Source organism: Carettochelys insculpta, chromosome 13 (assembly GCF_033958435.1).
Source record: "Carettochelys insculpta isolate YL-2023 chromosome 13, ASM3395843v1, whole genome shotgun sequence".
In the NCBI taxonomy this organism is placed as follows: domain Eukaryota; kingdom Metazoa; phylum Chordata; order Testudines; family Carettochelyidae; genus Carettochelys; species Carettochelys insculpta.
The window spans coordinates 23,655,875-23,682,042 of record NC_134149.1 but is presented as its reverse complement, the minus strand read 5'-3'; the positions used below and the strand labels follow the sequence as shown (position 1 = coordinate 23,682,042).

Sequence of the window (26,168 nt, the reverse complement as noted above, 5' to 3'; positions counted from 1 at the left end):
CAAGACCCCTAGAACCTTAGTTAAGATCAGTTGTGAGCTGTTGGGCAAGTCCTTCCTGCACCCACGCCTAAGATAACAAAGGGCAATAGTTAAAGCAAATAGTACATCTTACCTACTACATTATGGGACTATAGTGAAAAGTTTCTGATTTTGCAGGAGACACCAATGTGACGAATACCTAAGGTTACAGCAAACAAGAATTCGCTTCACTAGATGCGCCAAACTGCAGTCTGACTGATTAAGGCTTCATGCACATCCACTATCCTAGTCCAAGGGGAAATTAGAAGTGCTTGTGGTTGTTTTAAGAGACCATTTTAAACCAGCAGCAAGGAGGAGGAGGATGCTTTCCTCATTCACCCCATTCAATTAACAGCAGGTACCCTATTTCACACTGGAGTAATGCTACTTTTCCCTGTTGGTAGGACTTACCAACTTCAGCCTGTTTTGGTCTATTTGTCACGCAATTTTTTTTAAATCATAACCTCTTATGATTTCAGCTATTTAAAACTGAAATTTCAGTGTGTTAATTGTAGAGATCTCCAACAAGAGTTGTAAGGGAGTTGAAAACACTGTGGGAGTGGTTGCAATACCGTGGCTACCCTTTCTTCTGTTCTTGGCCTCTTCAGCACTGCTTTCAGAGCTGGGCAGCAGGACAGCAATAGCTGCTGGCTGGGAGCCCAGCTCTGAAGTCAGAGCTGCTGCATGCAGAACTAGTTCCTCAGTTGGCAGCCATCATTCTCCAACCACCCAGCCTCCAAGGCAGTAGCACAGAAGTTTGACATTATATCATCTTAACACCCTTACTTCTGCACAGCTGATAGGCCAGTCTTCAATGCAGGACACCTGGCAAACAGCTGTTGCAGAATGGTTGCCTGCTCTGAAGGCAGTGCAGGAGTAAGGAACCCACCCGCAGCTTCCTTTTGAGTCAGAATCCCCAGTTTGAGAAGCTGATGGCCCCCACTCCCCATGAAATCTATATTGAATAGGGTAAAAGCATGCAGAGACCAGATATCGGTCTGATGCATTTTTCACAGCTTGGAATTTGTTAGGGCCTGACCTATTGGTACCAATATACCATCAGTATTACAGCTTTGACTCCGTACTGCCCCAGCACACAAGAGCATCTACTTCAGCATTTGTTAATTTGTTCTCAGCAAATGAAAGATGAGTTCAGATTTACAGCTCCGGGGATATTACCAACTGGTTTTACAACAGTAAAATCCCCAGGACCTCCTCTATATTCTGTGGTGTAGGAGTTAAAGCAGGGTAAATTTACCCTTAGTCACAGGCAATCCTTCCCAGGTGGCTACAACCAGCTCCCTTAAATGGAAAGGGGTGGGGGAGAAGGGCAAACACAAAAATCAGAAAGAAAATTTAATGGGTGGATCCTGCTGAGTCATCAAGTCCAGATATTTATGGTGGCCCTTACTGCAAATGTTATTCACAACCTTGTGTAACAGGTCAATTCCTCTATTTTTGCTGTTTCCTCCCCTCAAATAGAATGTTCATGCACACTCCCTTTGCTTTCCTGTAACTTTTCCAGAGATAAAGTTGATGTCTGTAGTTCCTGTACCAGTAGGGCTTGAAAAAATGCACTCTTAAAGACAGCTGCTTTTCAGCAGGCTAAAGCAGTTACTTGGGTGACGTGCAGAGACCAAGAACCTCCACTAGTTAACGATCCAGAAGGGGCAAGAACATCAGAATCTGGAAAGACAACATGGTCAACATCAGGCTCAGCAGAGCCAAGTCCAGTATAAAGGTGCCTGCAATCATGGTTATGAATATGGAATGGACAAGAGACAAGGGTCTGATGACCTGAGCAGATTTGGATTGTTATATGGGCATTATCCTACCATACACAGATCTGTGTAGTTAACAAGGCCCTTGGTCTTTAAAAAGGAAAAGTTGTCCCTTCAAGGCATCAGATAAGGAGCAAAGACGCAGCTTAAGTGAAGTCACATAGCAGGCTTCCTGCATTTTAAAAACAGACCTAGGAATGGAAGAGGCTCTTTGCACCTACGAGATGGTAGTTTTGGACAGGACACAGGCACTACCTATGAAACCCTGGAAGAAGAGCCAATACCCTGGATGCAGCAGCTATGCAAGACCTTGTGAGGCAGTCCAAGTGTTTTGGTTACATTGTGCTGTTTTGAATCTTGGTTTCCAGTGCAGTTAGGATCGCCAGGGAAAGAAAGTGAACAGTGTTGTTTGGGACATGATTCTACCTTTCCCAGACAGGGGAGCAAAAGGGTGGCTGGCAAAGCATTTACACTACTTGCTGACTAGCATAGATGCACAATAGTAATCTCTGCTGACACTACCATTTAGACTGCCTCTTAGGCTTGGTCTACACTAGACTCTACAGTCAACTGCAGATAGACTAGTCTACCTATGGCAATTGCACAGCTAGAATACACACCTGTAGTTAACCCTAAGGTCCATCCTCACTTAGGGTTGACAGGACCATTTCTTCCATTGACCTCCTTTGCTCATCATGAGATCAGGAGTGGGGGGGGGGTCCAGTGTGGACCCTGGAGAGCTCAGTTTACCAGCATGCAAAAGACTTATGAATTTGAACTCCAGGAAATAGTCCCATTCTCCTGGTAAGTGTAGACACACCCTAGAGGAGATTTAGATTGTTGGCTTTGGAAGTGGGGTGGGGTGGGGTGGGAGGGAGCTACCATTCCTGTGACCCAGTTCTCCCAAATCAGGAAGGAAGCAAGCGTGCCTGAAGAGCCATCATCATCATCATCACCACACAGAGCAACTCCCTCACGTACACCCTTACACAAAGATGGACCTGAGTAACAAATTTGCATCAAGTTGCAAAGACAACAAAATGGGTTAAGTAAACACTAGGCAAGTGGCTGCTTCAGGCCCTCTGAAGAGGCTAACTATTTTTGAACATTATTTGGCTATTTAATGAGTCTTTTCAAACAAACACTTTGTTTCCCCTCCCTAAGGTCGACCTATTTGTTTTTGTGATCTGGTGTGCGTTATACCCTCTGCATCTCTAGGATGAGATATTTCCAAAAACAAGCCTTCTAGATCACTAGAATTTCAATCTGGTTTCAGCAGTGAACTAAGATTTCAGAATCCCATACTGCTCAGGGAGCCTCTAGCCAAACTGCAACAAACTAGCAACAGCTCATAGGAAAGATCAACACATGCCTATCAAGAGCAAGGCAGTTTCATAGACTTTTGAAGACTTAAGTGCACGTATGTCTGGATACTAGAGTAGTACAGAACCCAACTATAATATGCTTTATCACACTGGATTGTCAATTTGAGCATCAAACCATAAAAAATTCCAAAGTTGAGGAAGAAATGTGGAGGAAAATCTGATTTTCTAGTATTAGAATTCCAAGACTACTTTGTGAGAAAAGCAAAAAGCCACGTTTGCATAGAAGAGGGTCTCTAATTTGCTTATTATGAAAGGTGGTTTATACAAACTCGGGAGAATTTATCTGGTTCAAATCTTTGTCAACCAGAGGCAGTCTGACATATGTTTCATTTTGCTGTCTTCATAGCTGAACATAGAAACTGGAGATAGTTGCCAGTACCAGAAGTCTAACACTTGGGTGGGGCACGCCAAGTCCTTGTGCAGTTTCTCAGCATGCAGTAGGGGCTGTGAACTCATTTACTCACTGTGGGAGTAAGCCTACCCAGTCTAGGAGGCCTCTCTCTAAGTTTGCCTGATCAGCAACTGCACCTAAGGTTGGACTTCATCCTGGGGCTTTTCAGTGGCTACTTAACCTCCACAATGCAAGATGCACAGGCTGAGTCTATACTAGGGAAGTAAGTCTAGTCTGATATGTTGATTCTAGCTATGCAAATACCATAGCTAGAATTGCTTATCTGAAATCAACTTATTTCTTTAGTATAGGTCTAGCCACTATATTCTCCCATCAACCTCCTTTATTCCATGCAAAAGCATCAAGTACAGGGGTCAACTGCTAACCCTAGAAGGCCGATTTACCAGATGCACACAAATCAAATTCTGGAAGGTAAGACCGACATGGTCAGGGTCTCCATTTTGTATAGACTAGGCCAGAGAGATAGTTAACACTAACTTTTGGATCTCATATTCGGAGGGAGTGATTCAATCAACCAACCTATGAGGGCATGGCTCCACATAAGGCAAGATTTCACTAAAGCTCCAAGAAACATGCCATTAGACTATTTTAATGATGAGAGGTTTGTGTCTCCCACCTGACCCATTAACTCCACTTTGTATAATAATCCCCCCAGAATTTGTAGTTCATTAAAACAGATTTGCAACAACCTTTACTTGGATATTTTAGGGCCTGCCCACCTCTTAGGGAGCGTTTCAAGTATTTACGCCATTATAACTGCATGGAGGCAGGTGAACTGGCACAAGCCCCAGAAGTAGACAACTGCAGCAATGCAAGAATGAAGCTTCATTGGTAGACTACTCTAGTAGTCACCAGAGTAAACTTCACAGGTACAGCTTTTTTTTTTTTTTTAAAAAAAAAAAAAACAAAAAAACACACACCACACCACACCACACCCACACACCACACCGATACTGGTGTAACTACATCAGTGCAATACTTATGCTCCCAGTCGCTTTTCAAAAATAGGGCTTTCGAAAGGGATTCTGAAGTTCATGTAAGAAACTGTTTAACTTACTACATTGGCCGTTACTCCATCTTCAGAGGTATTCATACCTCCCCCCGGTACATGCAAGGCCCAGTCTTCAAAAGTGGGCAAAATGTAAGCATTTAGTAGTATCTGGATGGTCAGATCACTTAAAGCATGAAATGCCAATTTACAAGGCTTTTTTATTCCCCTTGCCCCAAATTAAAAAAAAAAAAAAAAAAAAAAAAAAGCTGGTCCTCAGTACACCACCTTACAATTATGCAGATTTTGAATGACAGGTGAAAGGCTGGGAGAGCGGTTATACTGATGCTCCAGTATAGGTGATTGGTCATTGTTCAAAACCAGAAAAGCCTTAAAGCAAGTAGCTAAGCTTCCAACTGTAATAAAAATATCCCTTGGATGTTTCTGGCTATAGGAGTATTAAAGAACTGAAGAGGGATGTGAATATTGGAACAATACTCCTGCTTAATGCAATCCATTGTCAACTGTTATGACTTGAGCAGCGTTCCCTGTAAGCTGAGGATTTAGGCAGCCATGCAGGAGACATTCCAATGCTTCTCAGCTAGTTAGCAGAGCTCTCCTAGCACCTACAGCCAGCAGGATGTAATGTGTTTACTGGAGGGTACACATCTGCACGTAAGATTTATTCAGCACACAGGTGAAAAAAAACCTAGAGGGGACACCAGACTTGAGCACTGTCCAAAGAATTGCTTGTGTTGGTGGGGAGTCTTCTGTCACCAGGAAGCTGGAGGACAGTAAACACTGAAAATACTTGAAACTTAAGGTACACAGGGTTGCAAGGTTCTTAACACCACCATGTACCCAAGAAGCAGAAGTACAAGGACTTGGGGGGCGGGCAGGAAAGAAAATTTGGTAACATTTAAGAAATTTTTATTTTTGGAAACAAGTTTGACATGAAATAAGTAGGATTATTTGCTTTATTAAGTTTAATAGAAATGGTGAAAGATTGATAAGGTCAGGGGCCTGCCACATGCAGCTCTAAGGACCTGTGGCTCCAGACGCTATACTTACAAAATAAAAACCCTCCAGATTATTTGATCACCTGACCAGCTCATATCTAAAATATGAAACAATATATGATCTCAATGTTGGATAACTCCCCCTAAAGTCCTTCAAGTGAGAGAACGTTCAGGAGTGAGAGTCAGGAAGACAGTGCCACACACACACACGAAGCGTGAGGATATAATGTACCTAAGAAGTTTGTTAACTTCCTTCAGTAAACATGTATCATTACAAATTACTGGTGTGTGAATTGTTCTTAAAATAAAAAAGTTATAAAAAGGTCTGGTTTGTTATTTATTAAGGGTGGTTTCTTATTCATATACACTGTGGCTCTTGAATTATTGCGTTTTCCACCAAATTGGGAGAGGGGAAAAGAGTGGCTCTTCTAGCTTTCCCCCCACCCCCACCCAGCTGCCGACCCCTGGGTTAGGACAACATTCATAACCCTGCCAGTGCAGGGTTGCTCTCTACACTAAATCTGTTAATGCTTTGCCCACTCACTCAGAGTCTACTCCTGTTCTCCCAGGAAATTCCCACCCATAACTGCTACAACCGACCAGAATCTCAGTGAAGTTCTCCAATTAAGGAATATCTGCCAGTGACACACTCCAGACTCTTTCAAACACTAGCCTCTCAGTCTTATATAAACAGAAGACTGAATATTTACTTCTTCCTAGCAGTTGTCTTAAACTGTGCTATACCATAAGCTGAGATGAGAAAGGGAATATTTGCTCTTATAAAGAGAGAACAAGCACATAAGGAACAGATATCACTTCAGTCACTTAGTTGTTTATCCTGTTTCTGTAACTAATGCACACTTAAATACTCTCTCCTTCAAACTGCTCTCTGAATTGTGGCAAGAGCCTAAAGGCTCAAGAGCTATTTATGATAACCTGAAGTGTGTACTATTGGAGATTGAGGGTGCAGTGTAGAGCTGTTAATCTCCACAATAAAAAAAAAAAAAAAAAGAGTGTTGCTGTAAATTTGAGGACTGCTGTAAGATTTTTGTGGTTTCCTGGAAGATAGGCTCAGAGGTGTACATGTGTTACTCTGCAGCTTCACAAACAAGCAATCTCCAACGCCTGGTCTACACTAGGGATCAGAGTCAATCCTAGATACATCGATTCTATCAACACTAATGGTGTGGCTAGAATTGCATAACAGGATCGACTTTGTTCCCTGGCATAGATCAGGGCTCTTTGGGCTTGCTCCAAGCAGCAGTGTGAAGTACCAGGTTTGAATGCCAAGCCAAGAAAGATTGGTTTTGCCGTGTCTTCGCTGACTCTATAAAATCTAACTCCAGCAGATCGATTGCAGTGTGTCCAACCCAAAGTATAGACATACTAAATGTTAGTCCTGTAGCACCAAAGGTTAAATCATGAGTTTGGGGGTAAAACCCACTTCAAGTGAAAATGGAGTAGAAAAATAGAATGCAAGCTTTACAGAGCTAAAAGAAGGGATACGGGCGTGGGGAAGGATTACCTGTCACTGGTAGGCCCAGTTGATGAAGCAGACTAGAATTGGACAGCCAAGACAAAAGTTTTTAAAACAATTCACAAAGCTACTTTTTCTCCCTTCAGATCTGACTTGTCACTGTAGACAAGAGAGCTTCTGAATCTCCTTTGGGAAGTATACGAATCAGACTACTATTCACTTCTGAACCACCCATATTTTTTTCCTACAGGCAACACAAGCTTGGTGCTTTGAAGTACAGACCATGGGGAAGTCCATGCAACACTTGAAGCTTGCTATCCATGGGTCTATATGCTTAGTACAGTAAGCTCTTTTAACCAATAGTCAATCACAATGTCCTCTCAAGTAACCAGCACCACCACTGAGCACTATCCCAGTTTCCTCTTCCAGGCAGCTGGGCTGCTCCAGGTGCTGACAGGATCCCCTCCCACCCCAAGCCACTCATGTTGCTTCCCCTTGTTAAGGCGGGGTTGCCACTGGGATGTGGGCAAGGACCCAAGATGCACCTGCTACATCCACCACTCCCCATCCCTCCCTGGGCCTAGGCTACCAAGGCTCCTAGCAACTGCCACTAGTGGGGGCAGGGGGCACACAGGCAGAAGGGAGAGCTTATCAGGGGTTTGGCCAAACAAAAATCATGCTGGATTATGAGTATTCCCAGATGAAAGAGTGTTGGATTAGAGAGGTTCAGCCCCTACTGCAGCTGTGTTCGAGGTTTAGACATGACCTGAACAGCAGAGGCAGCCTGCTCAGTATCTGGCTATTTTCAAGGCAAGTTAATCACTTGAGTTTGAGGAGGTAGAGGGAACTACACCACATACAGAGTTTGAGACACATTAATGTCTTCTACAGTCCCTCCCCCACCCCCATCCCACCCTTCATTATTAAAATGTTCCAAGGATTTATGTTTTTAAAACATTACTCTAACCCTAAGCTATGGGTGGTTTTCCAAACCCTTGACAGGGCCAAATCAACAGTTGTCCTAACAAAAAACATGGGAGACATCACCGACGTAATGCTCTACTAAACCTGTTTGAAGAGGCTACTTATCATAGCAATGCTCCCTCCCCCCCCCCCCCCCCCCCGGAGTCTCACCCTGTCCCCACCCCACCCCCCACAGCCCTATTCTCAAGTTATGCAGCTATTTCATTACACCTTTTTAAAAAGGTCACTCATGCAGGTATCAAATTAGGAACTTTTGGGGTGGGCGGGGGGGGGTGACTTAACATGTTCCTACACTTGTCAAGTAATTGGGGGGGTGGGGGGGGAAGAAAGGCATTTGGACAGAAGTGCTTGAACAGTAGTCAAACCTAATGCCTAACACTATAAAAGTGGCATTAAGTCAAACCCAAGTGTCATTTTAGGGGTACATGTATGTCCAGCCCCACATTTTCTTTGAGAGTCTTCTAGCAAAAGCTATGGCTTTACAGTGGTCCTGCTGTTCTTTCCTTTTTTCTAAAGGAAAGGCAGAATGAAGATTGACCTTCATACTTATTTTTAATTACAGAAGCAAAATGCAGATCTTAAGTAACAAGAAACCTCACCATCTGTAAGTCTAACCTACTTGCTAAATGGCTTTATGCTCATAACTGGTGAAGCTACGTAATAGCTGTACAATTCAATTTAAGACCACCACACTGGAATTTTTAGAACTCATTCAGAAAACAAGTTTAGCTCATTTCACAGTAGGAGCAATACCACCACCACAGCACTGAGACCAGCAGCTACTGGTTGTCTTTGAACAAATAGAGTCTTTATAGACAGGATAAGCTATGCCTGGCTAAACACCAAGCCAGAAGGCCACACACATTACATTTTAAAAGCCACCACAACCTAGAGAAGTAGGAAAAAAACTTTAAACACTCAAGGACTGTATCAAGTTTACCCCCCGTTAGTGATTTAGCATCTGTCAGCTATTTGCCATATTCAAGAAGTGGTAACTCAACCATTGCCTGTTTAAGGTGCATAGTTTTGAGGAATGCCTGGAGATGGTTAATATTTCCAAATCATCTTTGGCTGATTATTCTCCAGTTTTGGGATGAAAGGCATTTTTACATTTGGCACAGGTGCTTATAGCTCAGGACAGGTAATTAGCATATAGGTAAACCAAAAGGAAAGAGGAACCTTTTCCTAAGAGGGGTACAAAAGATCCTAATCTGATCTTCTGGGTGGTTATGGAGGTGTGCAAAGTAATGCATTATTTCTGGAGGGATTTATTTGAGGATGTAGTTAAGATGATCCCTGAAGTGCCAAAAGCTATTAGTTCTAAGTCCTAAGAGACACTGAAATTAAAAGGTACTCCATTCCCTATTTCAGGGAAAGTTCCTCTGTGCTGCTTACCTGGGGTGACTGCAGTGTACTGTAGACACACCACAGCAACTGGTACCACACCAAGTGATAAACCAAACATGCCATGAAGCCTTTCAAAGCCGCACCACTTCAAGAGTTATGTATTAAAAATGTGGAAAAACTGGATGCTTCATAGTTCAAGTAGCTCACATTAAAAATCATATTGCTTTAGCTTTTAGGAGAGGTTTTAAAAAGTTAAACATCCAAAAGTGACAGTACTTCATACAGCATATTGGCCACATGACTGTATGCTCCACTTAAATGGATACTTGTTTGATTTATAGTTCACAAGTCAACTGCCACAAGCAGGTCTTCAGAACCCTCAAGTCATCATATTTACAGGCCAGTGTATATGATTTCTACAATTTTCCTATTTTAATGGGATGCCAGTTCTTTAAGGCATCCTCTGTAGACCAGTCTTAAAGGCCAAAACCTTCTCTACTATAAAAAGAAGCAAAGCAGATCAAGTTATAATCACAAATGAATATTCACCGTGACATTAGCCTTCTGTTCATACTTTGAGCCAGACTACTTACAAATAGTTATATCCCTATTATTCTCTGCACAGTTTATGTAAGTTTCACCAGGTTTTCAAACTCCACTTGAATGACTGATTTGTTGTTAAGAATGGTCACTCACCTGACAACAGAAGCTTCTGCTCCCTGACCAGGTGATCTTTACCCTACAAGCAGACCCATTTTGTGGCTTTTGGCCACTATATTACAACATTACTTTCACCATTATTTTACCAGTCCTACAAAGCTCTTCAAGTGAGTTTGTTCCAATTATAGGGTTGATATAAAAACTTAACACATCTAGAAGCGGTACGACTTTTAAAGTGCACCATTATTCTTCCCTGGTCTCACCCAATCAATCTGGAAACATTGCATTACACAGTGCTGCCCAAACCAACTTCAAAACTCAATGTTTTCTTAGGTTGGGCACTGCTGCCTACATGGAAGGAAATCCATGTAGTCGAAGACAACTCTTTGAAAAGGGGAACAGATTTTGTGCACAGTTTTCAACTTCTTATAAGCGTTACAGCAGGCACCGTAGGTGTACTGTAGCAAGGGTATGTGAACTCAAACAGCTGGCTGGCAAATAGCAAGCTTCACACCATTTTTCTTTAAGCGAACACTTGTCTGCATAGCCAGTGTTCCTTGCTGGATTTTCATTAGAAACTTACTGTTGCCATCCAGAAAATTTTAGCAACCTAAACTCTAAAAATTCATCCTCTGTTGTGGAAAAACCCCAATTAAGCCTCTTCAAAGAGCTGCAACATGGAGGTGGGAAGTAAGAACTAGCAAAAAATAGAAGAGTTTTAATAGAAAAGCCACCAAAACAATATTTATCAGAAACTTAAAAGCCAACAGCAGACTTTGTAATGCAAAATAGTAAGAGGGCTGTGTTGGTTTATCCTACTTGGCTGTCTTGTACTATCATCGCCCTCCACAACTGAGAGTTGCCAGCATTTAGAAGAGACTAAAAAAATTTTTCCCCCACCCTTACACTCCAACAATTGACTAGATACTAATTTGTCTAGACTTAATTTTTTTCCATTAGCTGCAGATTATTGCAATAGTTCATTAATTCCATTAGCTGCAGATTATTGCAATAGTTCATTAATCTGATCTTGATTACTGAAATATCTGATACCAACAGAGAAGGTTACAATACCCATTTTGTTAAACTGGATTATTTAACCTAATTCTTGAAGGGTCTGCTTTGTAGGTAAGTGGATGAACTGTTTATTTAGTAACCATGTTTTTGATGGCAAAATTAAATAAGTGTCCAATCATTCCATAATACTGAGTGTTAATCCAAAGGATGGATTTAGTAATAGTCTGGACAATGGCTTCAATTTTGTTTTCGTGAAAGTGTTCACCAGCAGCTCTAAACGAGCAAGCAGATCTTAAATGAGAGCTGTGATAACAGGTTTATCAGATGTACTTGCCTCCGAGAAAGTAGCACATCCAGGTTAAACAGTGAGCGTGCTTGCCTTATAGGCCACAGTTGCTTAAAGAGCTTATAGATCTGCATTTTTCCTGAACCTCTAAGTAGTCAAATAATCCTGAATACAGATGAAGTTTTGATTAAGTGGAAAGGAGAACTGCAGGAACTTTCCAGAAGAGCACTAAAGTTTGTCTAGTTTCACTGTAGCATCTTTAACTGACTCCATATTCCCAAAGTACCATTTTGTCATTCAGGGGAAAAAAGTTACACACACACACACACACACACACACACACACACCTCCCCGTATGAAAAAGAATATTAAAGTAGAATAATTTGTCTGTGGTGCAAGTATACCCATCAAAAGGCTGATTCAGCACATAAGCTACTACATGTAGGAAAAAAAAAAAATCTGTCAAGATTTAGTAGCTGATGGGGTGGGGAAATACTTTGGGAATTCTTTCAGCTTCCATTTTGCAGCCTGCTACATACAGACCCAAAAACATACATACACTCATCCCTCACTATATGAGCAGAAATTGGGGAACCAATTTCTGCTCATAGGCGAAAACTCATAGGAGCAACACTAATTTCCCATTAAAATACATGTAAGAGTCTCCAGTTCGTTCCACAGGCTTGTAACTTGACATAAACCAGTTGAGTTTAGCTACTTTTCTGAGGTATTTGAATACTCTGGCACCAGAAACAAGATGTACTGTATGTATATAGAGCAGGGATTCCCAACCTGTGGGTCAGGACCCAAACATGGGTCCCATTAGATTTGTTAAAGGTCACTAGCTGGGCAGTTCCCAACTGTATGTGGCTGTTAAAGAAGTCGTGCATTTTCTTAATACTGCTGCCTCAGGCAGTATCAATAGCAATAACTACTAGAGATGGCAGCTGTCTCAATCACTAGATAGCAATTACCTTATGCCTAGGTGCTGAAACCTTAACATTTGAGTTAATTGCTCAGAGCGGGGGCAGGGGGGAGTGTCTAAGGCTGGGGCTGTTGAGGGATGGGGCAGGGGGGTCTAAAACTGGGGAAGTTTGCGGCTGCTGGGGGGGGGGGGGCGGGGCGGTCTAAGGCTGGAGCTTTGTGGCTGTTGGAGGGCAGTTAAAACCTGGCCAAGGGTGAAGTCTGTGGGGGGGGGGGTCTAATACAGTAAACCCTGGGAGATATATAAGAACAGGTTAGACAGACATCTACTGGGGAGGGTCTAGACTGGTGTAAGCAAAGTGAGGAACGTCATATTTCCTAAGAGGGTGGGGGCACAGCATGATCAGCTGGGGGTCTCAAATGTCAAGACATATTACTGTTTTCATAGTATATTATATACCCCCCCAATCAACTTGTTTTAAACACGAACATAGAACCAAGATTTCCACTGGTTTGGATTACATTAGATGGCGGGGAGTCAAGAGGGAGCTGCTCATTGCAGGGATGAAAAGTGAAGCCACATAAAGTCTGCTCACCCCAATCTAGACCTGCTTGGTGCTGCTGTAAGGTCTCTTAAGGTCCCTTCCAGTTCTATTGTTCTATGATTCTATACTGCTACATTGTCTATATAGCAGAAACTGAGAACAATTGAATTAAAGGGTCAAATTTATCCTTGATGCAAACAAAAAAGTTACACCAGGCTCATTTTTTCAAGCTTTGTTATATCATGCCACATGAAACCACAAATCGTTTACAAAAATACTACATAAATTATCAGAATACACTCATGCTTAGATTATTTCCTATGTGGAATCGTTTCCTCAAGTTAACTAAACCTTCCTATCCAGAGGAAAGGCGGTAGTGGTTCACCATGGTAAAGCAAGCAGGAGGAGAGGAGAGAGCCTGGGTAAGTGATTTTCAGAGACATGTCTCATAGCTTCAGGAAATAATCAAGTTTTGCTCTGAACTGTGCTCGAGGAAGGTCATTATAGCATTCATGGAGCTTACAATACAGAATTCTGAATGTTTGCTTACTAAATGGCAGTGATAGGCAAGAGGTCTGTGTCATTTACCAAAATTTGTAGCCCAGTCTCTGAATTCCCATGACGATACCACAGTACTGATGTTAAACCCAGGTCTTAGATCATTGTCCCTGTCCAGCAAGGTAAGCTTGGATGCCTCATTCCTCCTCTTCCACCCTGCCCAAGAGTCTCCATGCTCTTTCCCACAGCTCTCTGAACTGATCTACACAACTACAAGCTTCATTCAAATTCCTCTGTTGAAGCTACTAATCACTAGCTGCTGTTTCTTCTGCTAGATACTGCTGTCCACCCCCTGCCCCCGAAGAGTATGCATTCATTCTACTTTCCCACACTCTACACTGGTCCTCAGATAGTGACAGTTTTGTAACAGATTTGTACAGCAACTAGTACAACTTTGGGTGCTGCACCAATTTAAATCCAGATACCTGAAGGAGTCATCCCATGGCCCTCAAAAGATCCAAACTACTGGTAGTTAGCTAGCTTGTACCGCCAAATTTAAAAAACCAAACCAGGATGGCCCTGATGACTCAAATTTGCACATACAGTCTTCCCCCGCCTCACAAGGGTAATTCATTCCTGAAAGACTCCTCTTAGGGCAAAATTCTTGTAAGTCAAAAATGTAATTACCATTAATTTCAATGGGAAAAATTTTGTGCATTCCTGAGCCCCAAAATTTACACCCATTTATGCTAAAACACCACCAAGTCCCATTAAAATGGGCATAATTACTTCAATAGTTAACATTAGCTACCATAACACAATCTAACAGGGCATTTTCCCCTCCATTAATTACTCTACAATTTCTGTTCTCCTATCTCTGCAGGTAAACAGACATATTGAAGAGCGCCTGGGAGGGGCACAAAGCTGGGTAACTGCCCACAACTGCAGAGGCGGGGCCGATACAAGGGAGCAGGCAGGGCACAGGGAGGCAGCTTGGCCTGAGCGCAGCTTAGGTTAAGTGGGGATGGGGCGGTGTCAGGGGCTGACCATGTGGGGAGCTAGACAGGCACAGGGCTGCGCGGCAGAGAGGCCCCGCCAGCAGCAGCTGAGGTGCTAAATGCAAAGGAGCACCACAGGCGGCAAGCGACACCCAATGCACAGCTGTGCAGGGTAGGCAGCGGCGGCCCCCTCGTCACCCAGGGAGCGAGCAGCAGGGGCAGGGCTCGGATGGGCTGCGCGCCCAGCAGCCACGTCTCGCGGGAGCACCTGGGAGCCCACGGCTGCCAGCTGGGCCATGACACGTCGCTGCTGCAGAGCTGAGGCAGAGACCCAGACCAGCCACAGGTAAAGGCTGGGCCGGGGGCTCTGGGAAACCGCTGCCAGGTGCTGCGGAGAGACACACCGGGCAGCCGTTGCAGCCTCTCCCCCGCTGCAGGGCGTCCGCATCCCACTGAGGCGCACAAAATTGAAGTCGGTCCTTGTAAATTTGAGGAAATGCCTTGTAAAATGAGGTAGGGGTTTTAAATCAAAACGCCTTGTAATCTCCTAGAAGGGTGAACGCAGACTGAATTAATCCATGTCTGGGCAGTAAAAAAATGTTCACACTCCCAAGATGTTACAGTTAAACAGCTGGGGACGGGGGAGAGAAAAGGGCTTTCAAAGCTTGGGGGGGGGGGGGGGGGGAAAAAAAAACAACCTTGCTTAATTTCAGTGGATAAAATTCAGAACAGTTGCAGCTGACTCCTCTTCTCGCTAGAGCGATGGTTTTATCACCAGCCTGCCAATGACCTATTTTCTACAAATATTTGGCAGTGGAGTTGGAAGATATATTAAAGCATTACAGCAAGAGAATCAGCTTCAGCCTTTTGAGTCAGAAGGGTGGGTATATACACCCAGACCATTTAGCAATGCCACAGTTGAAGTCAGTTTTCAATAAGGTGTAAGCCACAGAAGTGCTTTTGTGAAATATTTCACAATGAAAAAACCACACAGCCATCAGACTTTTACTTCTAAAAGCAGCCTGAAGTTTAAGATCACTGTAAAAATATAAGCCACTAATAGGGCATTTAGTGGATGTAACCCACAGGTCTTCTGCTGTTTAAATACATCTCTTAGGAAAGCCAAACCGCTAAATCTGGCATGAATTAATCCAGTAAGAGGCATTTCTGTAGCTAACACTGTTACACAGGCTCCCTAAAGGGTTTCCAAAGCAAGCATATGAAGGGATGCTTCTTGGGAGGTGGGAGAAGAGCCTGAGGTTACAAGGTCTCCAGAGCAACCAGACACCCATGTCTGGCCTGTGCGTGTCAGTCATCTTGGGCTATTCCACTGCTATGTAGACCTCTGGGCTCATGCTGTAGTCCAGGCACTAGGACCCCACAAGGCAGACCCAGTGCCCCAGCCTATGACTGGAAGTCTGCACAGGAGACAGACAGACCGAGCTCAAATAAATTGGCACAGACCAGCCACGGGTGTCTAGTTTTTGTGGAGACATCCACAGGGCTGAGAGAATCCTGAAGCCTCCCTCCAAGCTGGCCTCGCAGCCATCAGAGTTATGATTAAACTCTGGTAACAGCAGCTTTATTGTGCAAAAATAGCTTGATGATCAGGGAGGCCTTCTTGGTGCACAGAAAAAAAAGTCAGCCAAATAAGGCTGTTTGAGTGGTATCAAGCCAGGAAAGGGTCCAGGAGATGACGTCACTCAGAGGAAGCCTTTAGTCACCAGTTTCCTTCAGAAGCTGGAGTGGAGCCAGAAGACACCTCTCAGCCCTCAAGTCTTACAGCAAAGAAATGTCAGTCTGTTGGAGATACTGATCATAGCAGCTCATGATGAAAAAGCAGCTTTAAGAGTGTCAATAGGCTAATAAAGAGCTCTTCACACTAGAAAGTTTTTGCTAACTCGCTGTACTTCCTGCTGGTTGCACACAGCTAAGAGCTCTGCAGAGCTGCATGGCAAGATTTTGCTTCACACCAAACATTATGCGAGACATCTGAAACAGAGCGCTTCCTCTTGAGGCAGCTGTGCCATTTCCTGACAAGAAGCAGCTCATATTAAGTCACTGTGCATCTTAAAACAGGGTATTTCATTTATTTAAAAACAGAGGATGGTCTTCACCTTTGGAGGAGATTAATCCAACACACAAAAGGCAAGAGTGAACACAGAGAAAGTACTTCAGCCTCTGCTGCTCCAAGGAACGAACTGCAGGCAATTCAATTGGGAAAAAACACTTTGGGGGTGGGGAGGAGGAGGAGAAGAGGTTGAAAAAGGTGCTGAGTAGCAACCCAGGGGAAGCAAGTGTTCTGTTTCTCCACAGGATTATGGCATGAATAGAAGCTGAGAAAGCAAAGCCATGCTCTCTTTTTAAGTAGGCATCAGAGATCCAGCCATTCATCATATTCTTAAAGAACCTACAATAGTCTCTGTGGTAGTCAAAGTCCAGAAGAGAGGGAGGAAAAAAAGAAAAGTTTGGGCTCTAGCCATTCAGTTTTCCCCCTCCACATCTATGGAGGTGAAGGGGGATCATTTATAATGGTAATTTGCCAGGTGGACACATGCCCAAGAAGTGAAGCAAGTCAGAGGTTAGTGATAAATTTTCATCATTTTCTACGATAGTCAGATCTGAAATTCTGCTCCACCACTGACATTCTCTGTATGACATCTCCAGCCACTTACCCTGCCTTCTGAAAGGCAACCCCTTTTTTAGATGGCACAAGGACATCATGTTGTTTTGTTAGACAATGAAATGCAACTTTAATTGGTTTGGTGATTTGGAAGATTAGATTTACCAAAATCAAGAACCAAATTTATTCAGTGTCAAACTTTTGCAGATTTAGAAGAATGTTCCTAGCACTCCACTTCTCTAACCCCCAACCCTACCCCACCAAAGAGGTTCTAAAAAGATTATCCCACCCCCCCCAGGTCATTTAACCTTTATGAAGCTAGCCCACTATTAAAGAGGCATTGATAAGTAGTCCCTCTTGTTCGCCTCAACTAAGAATTTGACTGAATGACTCAATTCCTACTCCCATAACCAGACAGACCAATCAATGCAGAGACAAACACTCACTCTTCCTGCATGCAAAGGAAGCTCACCCTGCCACTACTGGCTTTGTGTGAAGAAATGCACCTGATATTTTCAAAACAAGAAAATATTATTCTACTATCAATGGTATTTTGTAACCCCTGTGTATTACTAGTCCCAGAGTAAAGAAAACATCAGTTAATACTGTTTGCCATTCATCTCACCCCACTGTGCCTAACTGCACTTTACAGTCACAAAGCAGTGGAAAACACAGATGTTCTACAGCATCCAGAAATCACTAACTGCTGTCCCAGAGTGATTAACATTGCAGATTGCTGGTTTGCAGAGTAATGAGCCCTTCTGTTATTTCAGCACATGGCTTCCAATTTTTGACAGGCCAAAAAAAAGTATTAAAAAGGTTTTGGCATAATAAATTGAGATACTAATCAGTGCTTGCTTTTATCCCCATTTAAAATTAAACAAAAAAACCACTGATTTCTTAACACACCACTATTTCTAGATAGTTGGTGCTCCCAATTTTGCTGGAATAGATGCAATCAGACAAAGGGTGAAAAGCATTTTCATTAAGCCAGAAAACAGTCACAGGAGTTTCACTGTTCCAAAAGAAGTCAGCTGTGTGCTGGTATGGTACCATACCCAGAAAATACTTTGTATTAGCTGATGACTAGCTACATCTAATTTCAAGTACAAATACTGCAAACCATTTGAAATTCCCAGATGCCTCAAGCAACCCAACAGATATTCCTGAAAAAGCAATTCTTTGGGTGGCAGCGCACTCAGGGCCTAAAATGAAAAAGGCTGCATTAATCAGATGTTTCTCCTCTCTGCAGGCTAACAGACTGTACCTTCACTTTGCATAACTAGCTAGTTATTCATAGAGCCATGCTAGATCAATGCTTAGACAACACTTTCCAAAGTTAGACAAGATTCCAAACCCTACTATAGAAGAGGAACCTCAGCATATAAACTCATACAGAACAAAATAGTGTTAAAACAGAAGACAAAATATTCCAGATGCACTGGATGTCACTTGACAAAACATCAGGATTTTAACCCTGATCTCAGGAAGCTCAGAATATTTGTTTCTTCAGTTGCATTTCATACTGATGCCTCTCACTTGACCCTCTAAGTCATGCCAGGGTAAGTTCTCTGAACTGTATAAAGAGTCAGAGCATTTGTAACACTGTGTACAGTTACTGTATCATTAAGATTTGAACCCATCATTCCAGAGCAAGAAAATTCAGTGATTCAAAGACCATTAGAGAAACTTAGTATTGTTTGGAAAGGAGAAAGGTAGCAAAAAGTATACACAATATAGGAGAAGAGCAAGGAAAGGACAAGCACAAGGATATTTAAGAATGACAAAGTCAAGACCCACCACTTTAAAACAAAGGAGGAACAGAAGCCATCATAAGGCCTGTAAACAGCAGTTTTGCTTAAATGGATTACAGGGAATACAGAAGAGTGAGCCAAAGCCCACAACATGAACTTCTTCAAAGAAAGTGGGGAGAGAAACAAGCTTAAATTGACAAATTGGTAGAGTGGTGAAATTGTCTTCCCCCATTTTCTTTAATGAAGCCTTCCATATTTCACCAATTAGCTTTTTTTGCAAGGACAGTTTGAGGTAGAGAAAAACTAAAAGGCTAGTTTTCTAGGGCCTTGTCTACACTAGCCCAAAACTTCAAAATGGCCATATTCAGCACCTCATTAGAATGCCATCAGCTGCAGCACTTCAAAATTGACGCAGCTCATCGCCACATGGCTCAGCCAGACTGGGGTCCTTTCGAAAGGACCCCAGCAACTTTGAAATCCCCTAACAGCAGATAGGAATAAGGGGATTTTGACATGGCTTGTCCAGACGGGGCTCCTTTTTGAAAGGACACCAGCAGTGTCAATTTTGAAGTGCTGCAGCTGCCAGCATTCTAATGAGACACTGAATATGTATTTCAGCGTTTCATTAGTAAACTTCAAAATGGCATGGCCATTTTGAAGTTCTGGGCTAGTGTAGACACAGTCTAGATTCCATTTAGGTGCTACTAACAGGAAAAAGTAAAGGAGCACAGTCCCAAGCCTTATTTAGAAATTGACTGGGCCTACAAAAAAAATAAAAAGCTTTCCCTATTCAAAAAGCCAGTTCTGACTAATCCCATTTCTATGGTGTCAATGAGGTTATGGAATGATTTACAAAAGTCATGAGAAAAAAAAAAGTTTTAAGTGGTCCAACTGTAAGTGTAAGACTCAAATATACAGAGGTAAATATTTTGTGGGACTGATGCTTTTGTGTGATGGCCTGGACCTTGTAATCTACTCAAAAGTAATCAGCCTGTCTATTTTACATTTACAAGCTAAGGTCAATGACCGTAAAGCTAACTTTTGATATCCCCATTAAGTAGAAACAGCTATACCTACACGTGGGCAAAATGAGCTCTATGGAGCAAAGCTTACCCTACAGGTAAGCCTTTTTCATGTTTGTTTTTAAATAAAAAAATTAAGGGAAGTTTTGAACTAACTTTCACTATGACAGCTCACTCACATCAGTTAGGATCCAGAACAAAGCATAGTGTTCAGCTCTACCAAGCATGAAACTGAGTGAAAGACAGGAGCACTAGCCAGTCCCAAAGAGATCCACTCCCACTCTTGGCCAATAAGTCAGGCTCTAAGGACAAAAGAAAGGAAGAGACTTTGGTTCTTAAGATGACTTGGAAAAAAGCCTTCTTTAAAAGGTCAGCAATCTCCTTCTAATATGTGGGAAGGAAAAAATATTGCTCAGTCTTACATGTATCACACAGAACAACGAATAATGGCAAGCCAGAGCCAAACCAAGTCAGCAGGAACACCTCTTTAGGATAGTTTGCAATTTCAGCAATGGAGCCTGATGCAGAGTGTCTCTCCCCCACCCCCCAAGAGCCTGGCAGGATCAGTCAACAATGTACTTTGTACATACCCTGTATAATACCCCCCTACCCCCTCAACAAATCTTACTGTGGCCAGCCCTTGGAAGCCATTTTCCTCCATGGATCAGAAATGTGCTGATGGCTTCACAAAAGACAGTCCATGTACATCTCAAAGGTCGCAGGCAGTAATGGTTCAAGGGTTAACACAGTGGAGCTTTCCTGCCTTGTAGCTGTGCACCAAACTTTAATGCTAGTTGGCCAATTCTGAAAAGTGATGGAATGACTGAACAAAGAGTGATTTCTACCTGGCATTGTTAAACCTTAAGCATTGCCATCTTTTTGTTCTAAGCATCTACCAGCCAGGCTAAATCAGTGACCACATCAGCATGTTTTGCTGATTAAGACTCTGGTGAAATCCTCTCTTCTCAGTATCAGGGAGGTAGCCACTTTAGTCTGTCTCTGAGAGCAACAAGTCCTGTGGCACCTTATAGACTAGCAGATAATTTGGAGCGCAAGCCTGCATGGACAAAGACCTGCCTTATCTCTTCTCAGGGTCCTCTGTAAGCTGAGCATTTGGGCAGGCACTGAGGAAAAGATTCAAATGCCACCAGCTGATAAGTAGAGCACCCACAACCAGAGGCATGTGTTTCTATTGGTGGTGCACATGAAATGCAATGTTCCCCTTAACATTTTTCATTCATGCATAGAAAAGTGTTAAAGTGTTGAGTGAGATGCAAACTTTTCCCCACCTTGCCCAACCAGCAATGCTGATTGGAACATTTCCTTGAACTGGCTCCTCCACAAGAATTTATTTTTGTGATGGGATTCATAATACAATTACAGCTATAAAGGTGGTTTTTACCCATATTTGACCATGATTTGAAGGAAGAATAACTTTAACTTTGAATTTCAGCCATTTTGTTCATAAAATATTAATAACTACAGTACAGTACGCTACTCTGAGCTAGAAAAATGGTAACATAGATTTGCCTACATTTCCTGTGAGTCACAGCTCAAAGTGTTAGAACTATAAATTTTCCTGGAGCACAGGCTTAACTGTTATTTCATTTTAGGTCTGCAATTAGAAAAAAAGATAAAACCAGGAAACAGGCAGGAAGATGGCTAGTATTTAATTCCAATGGCCCACAGTTTTGCACTTAAACAGCCAGCTTCTAAATCTGCTTCAGTGTTGAAGTTACAAGCTATGAAGTACTACAATGAAGCGTTTGCATTTCTGTAAGTGTGTGTGACCCGCACTGAAAACAGAACCAAGCCCTAGGCAAAGAGAAATGCAACAGAACACATGAACTCACTGCAGGGCATGTGAGAGATTCTGAAATTGCAACTGGCCCTTTATTACAATATGACACAAATCTGGATACAGCTTGTTTGCAGTTGAACCTTGCCAAGCCAAGAACTTCTGAAGTACAAATAGGGCCCTACCAAATTCATGGTCCATTTTTGTCAATTTTACAGTTACAGGATTTTACGAAATTTCAGATTTAAGTAGCTGGAATCACAACATTTCCACCATTCTCACTGTCAGGGTCTTGAAACAAAACAAAGTTGGAGGGCAGTTTACTGTTGGGGGGTTGTGGTATTGTCACCTTTTCTTCTGAACTGAAGCCGGCAACAGAACTATCTTCAGAGCTGGCCATCTAGAGAGCAGCAGCTGCTGGCCAGGCTCTGAAGGCAGAACTGCCAGCAGCAGTGCAGAAGTAAAGATGGCATGGTATGGCTTTGTCTTCCTTACTTGTGTGCTGAGGCCTACAGAACTGAGCCCTCAGTCAGCTGCTGCCACTCTGGCTGCTCTGAAGGTAGCAGTGCAAAAGTGCAGTAATGCCATGTTCCCACCATGGCCCCCCTGCACGCACATGCACACACACATCTTGCAAGTCCCCTGCAACTCTTTTGGGACAGAATCCCCAAGTTGAGACTCATTGGTGTCCCCAATAAAACCTGGGTAGTGTAGAGCAAAAGTTCACAGAAGACAAGATTTTTACAGTGGTAAACCAAATCGTGATGTGCGACATCTTTGACAGCTGTGAATTTGGTAAAGCCCCTAGTGTATGATAAGAGTACTTAAACTCAAATCATATCTTCAAAAGTCAAAGGTAGTTTGATTAGAAACAAGTACTTGCATGTTTTTGTGTTAAAAAAATGAAGTCTACAAACTACATTAAACAAAAACTATCTTTTTTTAAAAAGCTACAGGGAACTCACTCAAGTTTGATCCTTCCATTTTCCAATAAATGGAGAAAGTTGTGAGTTCAAGCAAGAGAAATAAAACACACTTCTCTTATTCATCACAAAACGCCAATCACAGTCCCCTACCCCCCAAAAAAAAAAGTCAAGCACAGACTTGACTAAACTTTCTCAAGTACTCTGTTCTCTCCAGCCAAGAAATACTTTTGAATCAAGTTGAGACAAGACTCCCTAGCAACTCAGTCAAACAGAGATTTTAATTATGAGTTATAAGGACACCAACCTCCATGTTCCTCATCGGTGAAATGTAGCCATACTGGCAGTCCAGAGTCCACATCCTGTATGGATTTTTTGGTCCCCATACTTTATGATTTTTTAATAAACAAAACATCAGTATGTTGTGTATATAGAAACTACAGAAATAACACTCCTGAACTATGGGAAGGCCTGTAAACTTGTATAAGCCATACAAGGCTTGGTCTGTGGTGGGAGATGGATAGGGGGGAAAAAACAATCATATCAGAGGGGTAGCCCTGTCGGTCTCTATCCACAAGAGCAACAAGTCGTCCTGGGGCACCTTATAGGCTAATGGATTGTTTTTTGCAGCATGGGTCTTTGCCCACAAAATACTTATGCTCCAAAAAGATCCGTTAGCCTATAAAGTGCCACAGGACTTCTCCCTGTTTAGAAAACAGCATGCTTCAGCAAGACATTGCTACAAGACTGACTACTGGCGGGTAATTTCAGGATGAGAATTGCACAACTGTGCAATTAATCAGCCAGCTACCCCCACCAAGAGCAGCCAGCAGCAAGTTTCACAGGGCTCATTTCCACCCCCTAACCCCACGCTCACAGACGGCCCCGTCAGGGAGCAGCTCCTCCAATGGTAAGTGGCCCCACAAGCCCAGCACTTCAGAGTCACTCCCCCGTCAGCTCCATTGCACCAGCCCTGTTCGCCCCCTCCCGCGGCTATGCTGGTAAACCGGGCACGAAAGGAACGGGGCGGGGGCATTTCCTCCTCCTCCCCACAACGCCTGCAGCCAGCCCGGCTCTCGTCGCGTTTGGCGGGTTAGTCAGCCAAGGAGCCGCACCGCCCCCACCCACCATGGCTGCCCTACCCACGTTGCAGCCCTCCCCCCCCGCGCCACGAGGCTGGGAGCTCAGCAGCCGGACTACAGGGGCGGGGTGGGGCAGCAGCCCCGGCTGCGAGATGTGGGGCGCGGCGGGTCTCCGCCCCCCACCCACCCGAGCAGCAGAGCGCGCATCGGGCACCTGGCCTCCCCCCCAAGGCGCCAGGAGGGGGTGGGGGGGGAATTTCTACCAGAACAGTCCCCCCACCTGCAGGGCCCCCCAATACCCCCAGCAGCAGCGCCCCGCCCCCCACAACCTCCCCACCGGCAGCGCCGCCATCCCCCCATCCCCCACTGCCACCCCATATCCCCACCAGCAGCGCCCCGCCCCCCACAACCTCCCCACCGGCAGCGCCGCCGATCCCCGGACCCTGTACAGCGGACACCGGCCGGCGCTGGCGACACCCCCGCTGCCCCGACAAGGGGAATGCTGAGTGCGCCGGGGCCGCCCTCCCCCGGTCTCGCCCTCCGCTCACACGCCCCACCCCAGCGCCCCCCGAGCCCAGCCGGGAAAGGGGAAGGGCTGCCCCGGGAGCGGCCGCCCCGGCTCGGCGCCCGCGGCACCCACCGTCTTCGGCATCTTCCCGGCGGCCTGGGCTGCGGTGCGCTGCGCTGGGCTGGGCTGGGCGTTCGGGCTGCGGGCTCCGCGCTTCCTGCTAACGGGACTCGTCTGCCGCGCCCGCGACGCAAACCCCACCCCGACGCTGCGGCCCAGTCGCCCGCCTTTATTCGGGGCTGGAGCTGCCGAGCCCCCGCCCCTGCGGCTGCCGCTGCCGGGGCCCGGCCCCTACCCAGCCGCGTGCTCCCCGCGCTCCAAAGCCCTCCATGAACCGCGGCAGCCCCCCACCCCCCGTCCCGTTCCCCTGCCTCTCCCCTGCCCGGCCCCAGCCGTCTCCTTGCCCCGGACCCTCCGCCCCCATCACCCTGCACATCTCCCTGCTCCGTCCTCCTCTGCCCCCCACGGCCCCACGTGTTCCCCGCCCCATCCCCCTCTGCCCCCCACGGCCCCACGTGTTCCCCGCCTCATCCCCATCTGCCCCCCACGGCCCCACGTGTTCCCCGCCCCATCCCCATCTGCCCCCCACGGCCCCACGTGTTCCCCTGCCCCATCCGCCCCCCACAGCCCCACACGTTCCCCTGCCCCATCCCCATCTGCCCCCCATGGCCTCACACGTTCCCCTGCCCCATCCCCATCTGCCCCCCACGGCCCCACGTGTTCCCTGCCCCCCACAGCCCCACGTATTCCCTGCCCCATCCCCATCTGCCCCCATGACCCCACATGTTCCCCTGCCCCCTCTGCCTCCCACGGCCCCATGTGTTCCCTGCCCCATCCGCCCCCATGACCCCACGTGTTCCCCTGCCCCATACCCCTCTGCCCCCCCAAAGCCCCATGTGTTACCCTGCACCATCCCTCTATGCCCCCCATGGCCCCACACGTTCCCCTGCCCCATCCCCATCTGCCCCCCACGGCCCCACATGTTCCCCTGCCCCATACCCCTCTGCCCCCCACAGCCCCATGTGTTCCCCAACCCTGCTCCCCTCTGCCCCCCAAATCCCAATATCCTCCTACCCCATCCCCCTCTTGGAACTTCAACTTCTACCCCATCGCCCTCTGCCCCCCACCCTTGTGTTACCCTGTTCCAACCCCATCTACTCCCCCCACACTCCATTGTATCCACCTACCCTGTCCCCATCTGCCCCCCACAACCCATGTGTCCTCCATCCTAACCCCATCCCCACCTACTCCCCCCCACCGGTCCAAGTGTCCTCCTACTCCAACCCCATCTGCCTCCACATGTTCTACCTCATCCCCATGCGCCACCCATAGCTCCACATTCCCCTACCCCATCCCCATTCTCCCCACACAAACCCATGTGTCCCAGTCCTCCATCTTCCTCCAGTCCCACTTCTGCCCTCCATGTGTCCACCAGTTCCAGTCCCCCTCTGCCCTGCCTGCGCTTGCATATCCCCAGCCTCAACCCCTCGTCTGTCCCCAAACCCTCGCATGTTCCTCTCACCCCATGCTCCTTGTGACTCCGTGTGTTCCCCACTCCTACATCTTTTCTCTGTGTCTACCTGCCCCTACACCCCCCACACGTACATTCCCTCAGTTGTCTCCATGTCTCATCACGTTGCCTGAGTGATCCCTTCCTTGGATCTGCATCCATGGGCAGCAGGTAATGTAGGCAAGGCAAGGCAATGCCCTCCCAAAACTGCCTACGTTCCCTGCTCTGTGGCAAGGCTGGGGCCACAGCATGGCAACCCAGCCCCTCTGGCAAGGTGGAGGCCGCAGCACAGCATCCCCAGCTGCCAGGGAGGGGTAGGGCCATGGTGTGGCAGCCTGGTTCTCCATGGCAGGTGGGAGGGAAGGTTGCAGAAGGGGCGGGGTCTCAGGGCTTGAAGGGGTGTGGCCTTGTGCGGAGGGGCAGGCAGGGCTGGAGCTTTCTTTCCCTTGCTGCAAATTCATCCATGGGCCATGCCTGCTTACTCTTCTTGTAGAATGTAGTTCTTCATCCACCAGCTCTCCCTAAATCTCTGCCAACTTCAGCTCTACA

At 45.4% G+C, this 26,168-nt stretch overlaps 1 protein-coding gene across 1 annotated transcript in view; it reads right to left on the bottom strand.

Annotated features, from left to right (window-relative positions):
• Positions 1 to 24,322, bottom strand: part of MSN (moesin) — a 68,930-nt gene extending 44,608 nt beyond the window's left edge. Inside the window, exon 1 of the mRNA XM_075008209.1 lies at positions 24,182 to 24,322. Coding sequence (XP_074864310.1) covers positions 24,182 to 24,193 — 12 coding nt within the window. The 5' untranslated portion in view covers positions 24,194 to 24,322. The remainder of the gene's footprint in view (positions 1 to 24,181) is intronic.
• Positions 24,323 to 26,168: the final 1,846 nt, after the last annotated feature.